The following is a 13117-nucleotide window of genomic DNA, read 5'->3' as shown; positions in this document are numbered from 1 at the left end:
AGGACCCCCGAGACCAGTAAAGCACACGCTGGGTTACCCAACTCAAATGTTGCATCATCCTTGCGCAACACTTCACCCTGGCCCCCCCGTCCGGGGGCACCCAAAAAGAAAAGACTCTAAGGAGAGCTGTATACCCAGAAGGCAAAGCAGGACCAGCTGCACCCACAATAAACCTCCTAGCCCATTGTAACGAAAAACTATCCACTCTGTATAATAAACTCCTACGTAGCTACAATCAACGGCTGTAACAAATACCACCCGATACAGTCTGCCAAAAGCTCAATCGGCAACCCTAAAGAACCGCAGTGAGAACCCACCAGTCCTTACGTACAAAAGTTGTTAAAACTGCCCCAGGGCAGCCACGACCAGCAAATTACCGTAAGAACGCCATATGACTGCAGATCATGCAAAAACCCCCAGTGGATCGTAGCCCCACGTATTCAATAACCAAAATCAACCCCCCAAAACAGCAGCGCGATATACACGGGAACCTAATAACGACCCCCGACCTGACACGATGTACTCGTTAACCTAACCTGACTTAGACATAGGGCCCCAGGTGAATCAAACACTTTGACTTATCCAAACACATGATAACCGCAACAACGCCCTGAGCATGAAGAAACCCAAAGTAGTCAAGGGTTGGACCATGAACAGAAATAAGCACACCACCTTCCCTAATACCAGATAGTAGTTCCAGGTTGGACCATGAACAGAAAATAAGCACTGCACCATCCCTAATACCAGATAATCCCCGACTACCACACAGAAACCAAACCACGGACCTCAACAACCGGACATTGACCAACCATAACCCCAGCTCCACGCCATATCTACGTATCCCCAGAAATTAACCAGGAAAACAAATCCGGTAAAAGGTCAACTCCAAGCCCCCCGGGGGAAATGTCATCCATTGCTGCCAGAAAGGCAGGTTCCCGAAAGATCTGCCGTCCCAAGCATCTCGACCTCACCAGAACGTCTGCCGCAACAAACCAAAATGCCCCTAGTGAACATGAAAACCCTTAGTACACTCAAAGCCCCTATTGGAGAACCGAACCCGGCATATAAATAAAACACACCCTAATGAAAACTCGACCACCTACCCCCTCACCTCTGACCAGCAATAGAACAGACCCCACTGTAACGTGAAAGATTAAGCCGCCCGATGCACTACCCAAACAGATCACCACGTCAGTGAACTGCCATCCAACCCTTATCAATTACTAGGCGCGGCGCAAATACTTGGCGCGGCGATAATCCTCCAGCCCAAAGACCCCATGCCTATAACAATAAACCATAAAACTGGCATGGATATGGCTATCCACCACCGCTCTGCCAATATCTGTATCACCACCTGAATTACTCACAAACCGCCATGGAATCACCACCAGTCATACACAAACACCCAGAGAATGCAAGCACAATTATACTAACCAAAATAAAATGATGTCGTCACCTATAGATATACCCACTATCATAAAAGCAAACTAGCATGAAATTAAAAAATACCTCCCAACACTCATGAAGTGCACAAAACAGCCTCCTGGACCACAAAGCAACCATTCCCTCACAGATTCGAACGCTGTCCACATGGACCAGCCGCGCATCTTTCCGAACCCCCAGACAAACACCCGAAACCATACGTAGCAACACCCTTCCCAACCAATATAATCTAGACATTAATAAAGGTTTAAGTGAGCCTTACTTACTAGGCTGACTCCGCGGAACCCCACGGAACAGCCGTCACGTGTCCTCCGCGTCGAGCACCGCAACTGCGATCTTCTCCATGGATCTACGCCGACTGCAGCCCTCCTGGGCCGCAGCGCCAGCGCCCAGACCGACTGTCCGTCCAGGAACGCATGGCAAAAAGTCACTGGCTCGGAGCCTCAAACAAGGGGGGGGGAGGTTGGCGCTCCAGCCGCAGGCAACACCTCCTGAATCTGGCACCCAACGCCGGGGGAACGCGACGCCGGACCACATGACCTGTGGCCCCTGGCAGCTGAAGGGTGGCCACATGACCGAGCCACCGCCCGCTTCCCCCCAGCGCCGCGAGAAAGGTAATGAGGCTGGTGAAGTCACACACCACCTCGCCACCGGGCTCCTTGCCGCGTCACGTCACCGCCGTCCACCGATGCCGATGACCGCGCCGGGTCAGGTGACCACGCCGGGTAACGTGGCCGCAACGTGCGCGTCACCACTGTGTGACGCGATCCGAAATGGAGGGGAGGCCGGCCACGTCACTCACCGCCCCGTTACCTTGCTGCCTGCTTCTCGACTTCTGGCTCCGGCCCCGCGATGTCTTCTGCAACAGGTCTGCTAATGGGGCTCATCCTCCGCTGCAAACTTAACTCCGGGCTGAGGTGCTCAGGAGGCCGTGATCGTCGCTGCCGCTTCGGAGGCAGAGGGGTCCCATCTTCTCCGCCGTCGCCATCACCAGACCATCGCTGCAGCTGTTCCTTCATCCACTGCTGGCCGCGCTGCTCCATCATCCTCTTCATCTGTGCCACGAGGTATTCCATCTTCTGGATCCAAAGATTCAAGCTGAAGTCCCAGTTGTGAGGAGCTGACGATTCCGGACGTCTGCAAGGTAAGGAATGACCATCCCCCCACAGTTCTGCCCTATATATCCATCCCACTACTGACCACTCCCTGCCAACTCACATTGCACAATAAGCCCCCATAGCTCCAACCCACACCTTCCCCACAAGCACAAAGCACTACTGACCACTCCCTGCCAACTCACATTGCACCATAAGCCCCATAGCTCCAACCCACACCTTCCCCACAAACACAAAAGCACTACACCTTACCCTTCACTAACCCTCAGGCCTAGCATCCCTCCTTAGTCATGTGCGCCCTCCCTGTAGCCCCTTTGGGGCAGGCGTCCGGGCTTGCCTTTAGCAAGCATAATGACATACCTAAGTATTGTACTGTTGTCGTCTACACAGTGCTCTAATACAGAGCCAAAAGATTAGAAGTCCTGTTTACATGAGAGATAACACCTCTTGTTAATGATGGGTGGACTTAGGGTACCGTTACACATAACGATGTCCCAGAGATCCCACCAACGATCCGACGGGGATCTGACAGACTGGAGTAGCAGATAGCAGGGCTACTCCGGTCTGTGCGCCGCTCTGCCTCCACCTCCCGCACTGCCTGCAGTGCTCGCTGGTATCTAGGGTAAACATCGGGTTTCTAAGGGCCCCGCGGCCCTTAGAAACCCAATGTTTACGTTGGTAACCAGCATGCAGCGTCGCTCATCGCTGGCTCCCTCGGCCACACGCAATGATGCGCGCTGGCCAGCGGGAGACCAGCGATGAAAAACGGGCCAGGACGATCAAGCACGATCAGCGATACCCCGCAGGTGGGCCGATCGCTGCTGGATGTCGCACACAGCGATCTCGCTGGAGAGATCGCTGATGTGTCACAAAATCAGCGATCTCGCCAGCGAGATCGCTGTGTGTAATGGGCCCTTTAATCCATTGTGAGAGGTGAAAAAAGTAGTACATGCATACATACCGCCCGAGGATAGGGACATAAGGCACAGTAGTGCGGAGTCTGTGGAGTGAGAAAGATATATAGCCACTGTTACAGACCAGAGCCACTATGCATGAAAGTCCTGGGGGGTGGGGGTGGTGAGAGAGGAGCAAAAACTTACTGGTCCGGTGAATGTGCTGGGTATGGGGCTATGACGCGGCATCCACCACGAATCAGAAGCGCTGTAGGCAGCGTCTGCTGCAGCTATAAATAGAGGCCAAAATGGCGGCCGGAGAGGAAGTAAGAGGCCGGATGTGACGTCTCTGTGCGCTCCAGAATGATCTAGTGCGTTCCAAGAGCAGGAAGCTAAGATGGGCGGTCCCAATAGTGACGTCAAGGTGTTACCCGGCAATGCTGTGAGCGTGTTACCGGCAGGAAGTGTCTGTTACACAAGATTAAAGCTCCTCTGGTGGTGTGTTCTATAGAAAGAGAACTTAGAAAAGTCCTAGGGATAAAGGAAGTGCTCATAATAATGGCTGTGCATGTTGAAGTAGTAGTGAATATTCCAAACGCTCTAGTGGTGTTCTTTAGGGATATGGTGGTTCAAAGAAAGGCAACTATATATATGAATTCTTTCCGTGAGGGAAATACGTGCTCAGTGCTGTAGGTTCTGTAAGAAGAATAATACATATTAAAGAATGACAGATACAGCATAATACAGCTACAATAAATCAAGGTAGAAATGACTGGATATCATAGTCTCTATTTAACCCCTTAGGGGCCAATGTCTCGAGCTCATGTATCCAAAAAGCCTCACTTTTTTTAAAAAATTCATGCGGTTACCACCTCTTCGTAGAATAGGACACAGTACAGACAGAGGAACAGATACTGGACAAGGACACAGGCCTGAGTATGCAGCCCTCAGGGAGGTGGAAACATAAGACACAAAGCGCATGGAAACAGGTCTGGGAATGCAGCCCCCAGAGAAGGCGGAAAAAAGACAGGACCTGGCACCTCAGCAACAAGGCACTGACTGAGGGAAATAGTTGCTCAGGCATCCTCCTATGGGCGGGGATGCCTTACGTATTTGAGGCCTCTTGACAATTGGCTGGGGGGACCTTAGGAAGGTGCACACTGACTCAATAAGAGCCAGAGAGTGCCGGCGCCGCCCCCCTATGCACATAGCCTGGAAGTATGCAGAGAGCAGGCAGGCGGCAAGAGGCACACAGTATGGAGCCGGCAGAAGACAGAACTCACAGCATGGCCCGGAGTAGTGAGTAAGTTGGTGTGTAAGACAGGTGGGGGATGGGAGGTCACGCGGCAGGGTTGTTACAGTTTTGTTGCAAATAGTCAACAGGGTGGCAAAAAATATGTTGAGAAAAAATATGCACATTAACTGCCAAATACTTAAGAAGAACCAAACATGATGTGACCATAAACCCATTATCCTCCAGATCCATATTCCAAAATCATGGCAGCCTTAAAAAATAATTTGACCATAAAAGGCATGAGAAACTATGTTGTGTCCTGTAATTATCATCACAGATGTGCCCAAACTGTGAACTGTTCAGTCTTCCTATTAGTAGGATAAAAAGTAGTCACTGTGCTGTTTGGTATACAGGTGTGTACAACACTGAACGTGAACCAAAGAAATCTAAAGAGAGTTGTCTCGAGAGATTAGAAAAACAATTACTGTATTTTGCAGACTATAAGATGCACCACAACATTGGAGGAGGAAAAGAGGAAAAAAAATGTGTAAATAGTTGTTCATCTTAAAGTCCAAATTTAGCTTACTAGGGAAGGGTGGGTGTCGTTGATGGAGCTGGGTCACAGAAGGCACGGGTCGTGGGAATACGACAGTGGCAGGAGCGAAGTGATACTGTGGGCCTTGGTCTGTAGGGAGGGGGGGAGTCCTTGTGGTGTGCTTCAAGAAAATGTTTGCTTTTTAGGCAGGAGCAGAGTACCCGGTCCGCACATTGCTCTCCCTGCAGTGGGCGTCTGGAAAATGGCCGCTGGAGGCCAGGGGCATGACCAAATTGAGATCTCAGCTCGTCATTGAGTGTGTGTATGTGTGACTTGATGTAGCAGAGTTGTGTGTTCATATAAAAGAATTTGTGTGAATATATTTAGCAGAATTGTGTGTTTGTGCATATAGCTCTTTACATAATATATAGTATATGTTTGTATATGCACACACAAATCTATGCTACATCAACACATGTAGCTCTGCTATATAGATACATAGACACACAGCTCTACGTGTATATATATCATTATACAGGGAACAGATGAGTGGCTTGTATTAATATTGCAGATCATTGTGTGTTGATGTAGCATAGATGTGTGTGTATGTGTGTATATATATATATATATATATATATATATATATAAAAACAAAGCTCAAGTGTGTGTATATGTGTATGTCCGGGATAGGCATCCGCACTGTCGCAGCTACAGCCACAAAATTTGGCACAGTCACACATTTGGACCCGAGAGTGTCCTTAGCTATGTTGTAAGGCAAAATTTTAACTCTGCTCGTTCCAAATCACCAAACAATTTCGCCCCTATCTACATAATGGGGAAAAAGTGTGTGTGCATCAAGCCCCGCCCCTCATTGTGATGTTATAATAGTTGCCATGGCGACACTGATGTCGTCATAGTTTGCAAGCCCTGCCGCCGCTCATTATGATGTCATAATGGTTGACTATGGGATGGAGGATGTGTGATGGGTATATGGGCACTGGATTATGGGATGGAGGATATGTATGATGGGTATATGGGCACGGGACTATGGGATGGAGGATGTGTGATGGGTATATGGGCACTGGACTATGTGATGGAGGATATGTATGATGGGTATATGGGCACGGGACTATGGGATGGCGGATATGTATGATGGGTATATGGGCATGGGACTATGAGATGAAGGATGTGTGATGGGTATATGGGCACTCGACTATGGGATGGCGAATATGTATGATGGGTATATGGGCATGGGACTATGGGATGGAGAATATGTATGATGGGTATATGGGCATGGGACTATGGGATGGAGGATGTGTGATGGGTTTATGGGCACTCGACTATGGGATGGAGGATATGTATGATGGGTATATGGGCACTGGCCTATGGGATGGTGGATATGTATGATGGGTATATGGGCATGGGACTATGGGATGGAGGATATGTATGATGGGTATATGGGCATGGGACTATGGGATGGAGGATATGTATGATGGGTATATGGGCACGGGCCTATGGGATGGTGGATATGTATGATGGGTATATGGGCATGGGACTATGGGATGGAGGATAATTATAATTTGTTATAACTAACCACAGTTAGTTACTATGCCCGGGCAGCCCTGGGCTCTTCAGCTAGTATATATATATCCGAGCTAGGTGTGTGTTTATGTACCAGAGTCATTTGTGTGTGCATATATAGCAATGCTGAGTGTGAGTATAAATATAGCAGAGCTGAGTGTACATGAGCATTGCTACAGCACATCATACTTTTAGGGAGTCTGTGGGGGGCATTAAACTGTGGGGGAGTTTGTAGTGAGCATCATACAGTTTGATGGGAGCGATCTGTGGGTGAATCATAAAGTGTCGTGGACACTGTGGGGGCCATATGCTATGTGTGGGACCTGTAGGGGTAACTTACTATATAGGAATCACACTGTAGACCATGTAAATGGTTCCATACTTTGTAGGAACAACATTGAAGGACTGGTGAATTTAGAATTCAGTCTTAGGATTCATTCAGAAGTCTATGATTTCTATTACACTAAAAAACATGGATGCGAGTTTCACTAGTGTTTGTTCAGTGTCTGTTGTCAACAATGTTTCATCAGTGACTTTCACTGATGAAAAGAAAAAGAAAATAAATGGCACATCTTTTCCTATCCACGGATGCCTTTTATGTACTGTCCTTGATTATCACAGACCCACGGACTTATAATGGATAATTATTATTATTTGACTATAAAAAAATGGACATGTTTGGATCTGCAAAATGACATGGACATATGAACAGCACAATACATTAAAATGTGTTCTAACAGTGAAAAACACAAAAGACATACATGACTCATAGATGTACGAATGAGGTCTTATTGTAAAGGAAAAATCGCTGCAGTGTGCATAGCAGAGTGTGTACTTAGCAGATTTTACTGTGTGTATTAGCATGCTTGTGTATATAGTAGAACTGAATGTGTGTTAGCTGTTGTATGTTATAAGATGGCCGCCAGACAGGTTCTCGAGGAGAGATATGTATCATCGAGGTTGGTAGCGTCAGTGATGTAAGCCCGGGAAACCATGCTCTAGCATGTTTAGTACTGAGAGAGTTGATAGGGCTTATCGGGGCCGAGGTTTACTAGCAGTCAAAGAGATGAGTGGGACTGGATGCTCACATATTCCCACTCTGGGGGTGTGATTTGACACATAGACAGGACCAAGTGTGTCATTCAAGGTCTGGTACCGGAGGTGTGTACACCTCCAGTATGTTTGTTAAAGGAACCTTACTCGAGCGGGCGGACCCGCACTACTACATGGACTGTATATTTTCTGGGGGGGGGGGGTTCACTCTGTGCCGAAAAAGGCTGTCTTGTTTTGTTTGCTTAAACTGTGCAGTTTACTAAATTTAGTAGAGTTGTGAGTGCTGATGTAGCAAATATTTGTGTGTATATATTTAGCAAAACTGTGTGTAATTTGATGTAGCAAAGCTGCGTGATAGGGGGCTGTGGGGCCAACATATTGTTTGATAAGGGGTCTGTGCGTGCACTATACAGTTTTTGGGCACTATGGGACATTTTATCATATGTGGGGGAATGGATTGTGAAAGCATCTTACTGTATAGGGAGCACTGTGGGGACCATCAAAAGGGTACCATAATGTGTGCGAATACTAATGGGACTCTCTAGGAGTTTCTTGTGTTGGCATATATAACAGGCCGGGCAAATTTAGGATGCAGACTTAAAGGGAATCTGTCACCTCATTTTTGGCCTATGAGATGCGGCCACCGCCATCAGGGGCTTGTCTACAGCATTCTGCAATGCTGTAGATGAGCCCCCTATGTAAACTGAAAGATAAGAATAACGAGTCAGATTATACTCACCGGGGGGCGTGGTCTGGTGCGGTGGGTGTCGCGGTCCGGTCCGGCACCTCCCATCTTCTAGAGATGACGTCCTCTTTCTTGCTTCTGTTGTGGATCCTGCGCAGGCGTACTGATTTGCCCTGTTGAGGGCAGAGTAAAGTACTGCAGTGCACAGGTGTCGGACCTCTCTGACCTTTCCCGGCGCCTGTGCACTGCAGTACTCTGCTCTGCCCTCAACAAGGCAGATATAGTACGTCTGCACAGGAGCTGCGGCAGAAGTAAGAAGGAGGACGTTATCGCTAGAAAATGGGAGGCGCCGGACCAGACCGCGACACCCATCGCACTGGATCCCCGGGTGAGTATAATCTGACTCCTTTTTCTTATCTTTCAGGTTACATCAGGGGTTTATCTACGGCATTACAGAATGCTGTAGATAATCCCCTGATGGCGGTGGCCGCATCTTATAGGCCAAAAATGAGGTGACAGATTCCCTTTATAGTAAAATTAAAATTGCTGCCGCACGTGTATGTGTCCCTCTTTCTTATTTTTCAAAGTTTGGGGGTATGCTAATCTACTTATGTCGTGTGCACATTTTGAAATTAATTTATCATTCCAATGTCTTTACCTGAAGGTGTAAAACCACAAAAAACGTGTCAGTTAGTAAAGGAAAAAAACTACATTTGGGATAAAGACTGCCATTCCATCAAGCCTGTTGAAACATCATACTGTAAAGGAAGCTGTGAAAGCTATTCCATGTAAGTTACCTACTAACCATGCTGTTTGTATTGGTGACTGGTCTGTGAATCTGTCTGAGGGCAGCATAAAGTTGTGATCGACATGCTTATGTCTTCTAGAGTATTTAAAAACCTACATATAAACATGCTTATGTCTTCTAAAGTTTTTAAAAACCTACATATAAAGCTTTGCAGTACATGGCCAATGAGAATTGCACGCTCTAGGTTGATAAATTAATAGTTTTAAAAATATTAAAATGTAAAATTAAATTAACAGCACAGCAGCTAAGTGTTGACAGATTTTTTCCCATGCACAATACTAAGGCAAAATCTCTCATTTAGCTCCTGAAATTTGCAGGGAGCTGGCACCTCAAGAATTCATTGGACACTTCGCTGGCAGTCCTGGCCACATGCTGTAGAGAATAAAATTTAAGATTTTATTAGTACTTTTTATTACAATTTGAATACAAGTTGGAACAGAGTCAGGAAAATACCTCATGGCTGACCTCTCTCGCTGCTCCTTTCATCCTGTCCAGTCTTCTTTCCAATGTAGATCTCCACATCTCTGGCATCTTCACTAAAGGCCAGGATGTGCGACCGTGTCAATGCCCGAGAAGTCACTGAACGTCATAAGGTCATGACATTGCAATCCTGGCCTAAAGTGAAGAGGACTGGGATGAATCACATGACTCTAGAAAGAAGAGGACCAGATGGCAAACAGCGGGGTGGTTGGAAAGGTGGGTTTTATTTTTTCCAATACTTATGTCATCATTTACCTCTCCTGCTGCCCTCTGTCCGTTCTTTTTTTTTATGCCGTTGTGTGCTTTATCTTTGGCCTCTTCACTATGGACCAGGACTTACGGCCACATCCAAGTCTTAGAGTCCGCTGGGAGTTATAAGGTCACGCCATAGACATTGCGAACTTAAAACACGCAGTGACCTCTGAGGTTTTAGACATATTTAGAAGTTCTGGCTTATAGTGAAGAAATGGACAGCGGAAAGAAGATGACCAGAAGGCACGTGTCAAGCAGTAGGTTGACCGGAAGGGTGAGCGGTGAGGAAAGAGTTAATTTCTGGGTTTTTCTTAACATCCAATGTTTGTATCTATGAGTTGTACATAAGTCAGATGTTCATAAGGTGACTGCCTGTATATTTGTATCTGCTGTTTTTTCTAGTGACTTATTGTTTTATTTCTTTGTTGCATAAAACCTATTTTATCACCTTTCAGTTTCTCTGCAAAAACTCTGATGATGGAGCAGTACTGTGCTTGCTGTGAAGAGACAAAGGCAAAAAAGATTACCATTGGCCTGCTTTGTCCCAATGGAAAGATGAAAAAATATTCTTTTATTAATGCCGTGAGCTGTGACTGCGTTCAAACTCTTTGTAAAAAAGAAGCCAGTCGGGACATTGAAGAAGAGGACCTATTTGAAGACGATAACAAATCAAATACTACAGTGTCTCCAGTCAAACCAGCACCTTAGCCGATTCCTCGCCTCAGTGACAAACCAAAGATGATTACTAGATATCAACATAAGAAAGAAGACAAAAAATAGTGAGCAATAAGGTGAATGACAGTTTTGAAAAATAAAATCAGCACTGCGTTCTCTTCCTTCTCAGGATTGGTGGGGGTCTCAGCGGTCAGATCCCCATCAATCATTAAGTGATGATATATCTTACCCATACGTCATCATTTGCTAAAGTGGGAATAACCTTTCTGAATACTGTACACTCCATTACTTTTTTTTTGGTCTCTTTATTCTGTTGAGATGTAATTGTCCGTATTCTAAAAGTGTACACTAATAGTAGCTGAAATCACGCAATACTGGAAACTCTGTCTTTGTAAATGTTCCTGCTAACTTTGAGTCCAAGTATTTCATTAATTATAGTGTAGCTGTAAATCTATTAAAAATGATATTGCATAAATGACTATTTGTCTTTTTTATTGATTACTACTATTTGCGCACACAAAACTTAGGGCAAAACTTCTGCAATGTGTCAAGCCTCGCCAGTGTCCAAAAGGCACAGCAGAGGGGCAAGTGGTACTCCAGTGGTTACTTTGTCTAAAATGATAATGTGACTCGCGTGAAGTATTGTATTGGTTGTATTATATATTATACACAGGGGTGCACCTATAATGAGGCGAGTTGAGCCAGCTGCCTCAGGCGGCAGGCAGCTGCTGTGCACGGGGGGCGGCATCATGCGCTCTGCTACCCGTAGCACCCACAATTTAGCCTCTGCACGCTGGTGCTGTGATAGAGTGCAGAGGCTTGTAATTGATGTGGTCACAGGAGGGAAGGAGTCAGGGCCCCCTGATCATGTGACCCCTGACTCCTCCCCTCCTGTGACCTCATCGCAGGTCCTGTACGCACAGCCCTCGGTATATCTGCAAGACTCTGGTTGTGCTGGTTGTCATGGTGCTGGATGAGGGAAGTTTATTTGTGGGGTCAGGGGGGGGATTTACAGGATGGATGTAGCAGAGCCGCTCGTGCGCAAGGCGTACGGAGCAGAGCTGCATGTGTGCGAGGTGTACAGAGCAGAACCATGTGTGTACAAGGTGTATGGAGTGGAGCCGCGCGTGTGCGAGGTGTACGGAGCGGAGCAGTGCATAGGCGAGGTGTACAGAGCAGAGCCGCGCATGTCCGAGGTGTACGGAGCGGAGCCGTGCGTGTGCGAGGTGTACGGAGCGGAGCAGTGCGTGTGCGAGGTGTACGGAGTGGAACCGCATGTGTACGAGGTGTACGGAGCAGAGATGTGTACGAGGTGTACGGAGCGGAGCCGCGTCTGTGCGAGGTGTACGGAGCGGAACCGTGTGTGTATGAGGCGTATGGAGCAAAGCCGCATGTGTACAAGTTTACGGAGTGGAGCCATGCATGTACAAGGTGTACAGAGCGTGGCCCCGTGTGTAAAAAGTGTACGGAGCAGAGCCGGATGTGTACGAGGTTTACGGAGTGAAGTCATGTGTGTACTGAGTGGAGCCATGTGTGTGCAAGGTGTACGGAGTGAAGCTGTGTCTGTATGAGGCATAAACAGCGGAACCGTGTGTGTATGAGGCGTGTGGAGCCATAAGTGTACAAGGTGTATGGTGGGGAGCATTCATACCTCCCAGTGGGACAGTCCCGATTTTGAGAGAGAGTCTGCCCCGGCTGGGAGCTTACTTTTCCCGCGGACACAGCTGTACACGGCGGAGCCCTGAGGAGCACTTTAAAATTCACACGTGACGTTCCACTGGAAGTGACGTGCTAGAAGCTGACCGGAAATGAGGTAATTTCGGGAGAAGATTGTGACGGGACCATGGAGGCACTTCAGGGAATGCTTCAGATCCATCACTGTGTCCTCCTCCGACAGCGTGGACAGCGAGATCGTCTTGGACTCAGGGATGCTGGCCATGTGAGTTGATCATGATATGTCCTGCATCAGGAGTTCTCAGGTGGGCACTACAATGGGAGCCAGGCTGCATTAGTATCTTTATAGAATCTTTCTTTCTTTCTCTCTCTGTTTCTGTCTCTATTTTTTTCTTTCTCTCTCTCTTCAATCTTTCCTCTCTTTCTCTCTCTCTTCTTTCTATCTTTCTCTTTCTTTCTCTATGTTCTTTCTTTCCCCTCTTTCTCTCTCTAATCTTTATTTTTCTCTTTGTTTTTTCTTTCTCTCTCTGTTCTTTCTCTCTCTGTTCTTTCTTTCTCTCTCTGTTCTTTCTTTCTCTATCTGTTCTTTCTTTCTCTCTCTGTTCTTTTTCTTTCCCTTCTTTCTCTGTTCTTTCTTTCTCTCTCTGTTCTTTCTTTCTCTCTCTGTTCTTTCTTTCCTCTTCCTCTCT

At 47.0% G+C, this 13117-nt stretch overlaps 1 protein-coding gene across 1 annotated transcript in view; it reads left to right on the top strand.

Moving 5' to 3' along the window:
• The window catches only part of LOC141058127 (intestinal mucin-like protein), a 36969-nt gene extending 25740 nt beyond the window's left edge, over positions 1–11229 (top strand). The window contains exons 19-20 of the mRNA XM_073554286.1: positions 9204–9327; positions 10535–11229. Of these exons, the coding sequence (XP_073410387.1) occupies positions 9204–9327; positions 10535–10787 (377 nt within the window). The 3' untranslated portion in view covers positions 10788–11229. The remainder of the gene's footprint in view (positions 1–9203; positions 9328–10534) is intronic.
• Positions 11230–13117: the final 1888 nt, after the last annotated feature.

This window comes from Dendrobates tinctorius, unplaced genomic scaffold, assembly GCF_039654945.1.
Source record: "Dendrobates tinctorius isolate UK_male_01 unplaced genomic scaffold, ASM3965494v1 ptg000211l, whole genome shotgun sequence".
In the NCBI taxonomy this organism is placed as follows: Eukaryota; Metazoa; Chordata; class Amphibia; order Anura; family Dendrobatidae; genus Dendrobates; species Dendrobates tinctorius.
The sequence above is the reverse complement of the archived record's forward strand: the minus strand, read 5'-3'. Positions and strand labels throughout refer to the sequence as shown.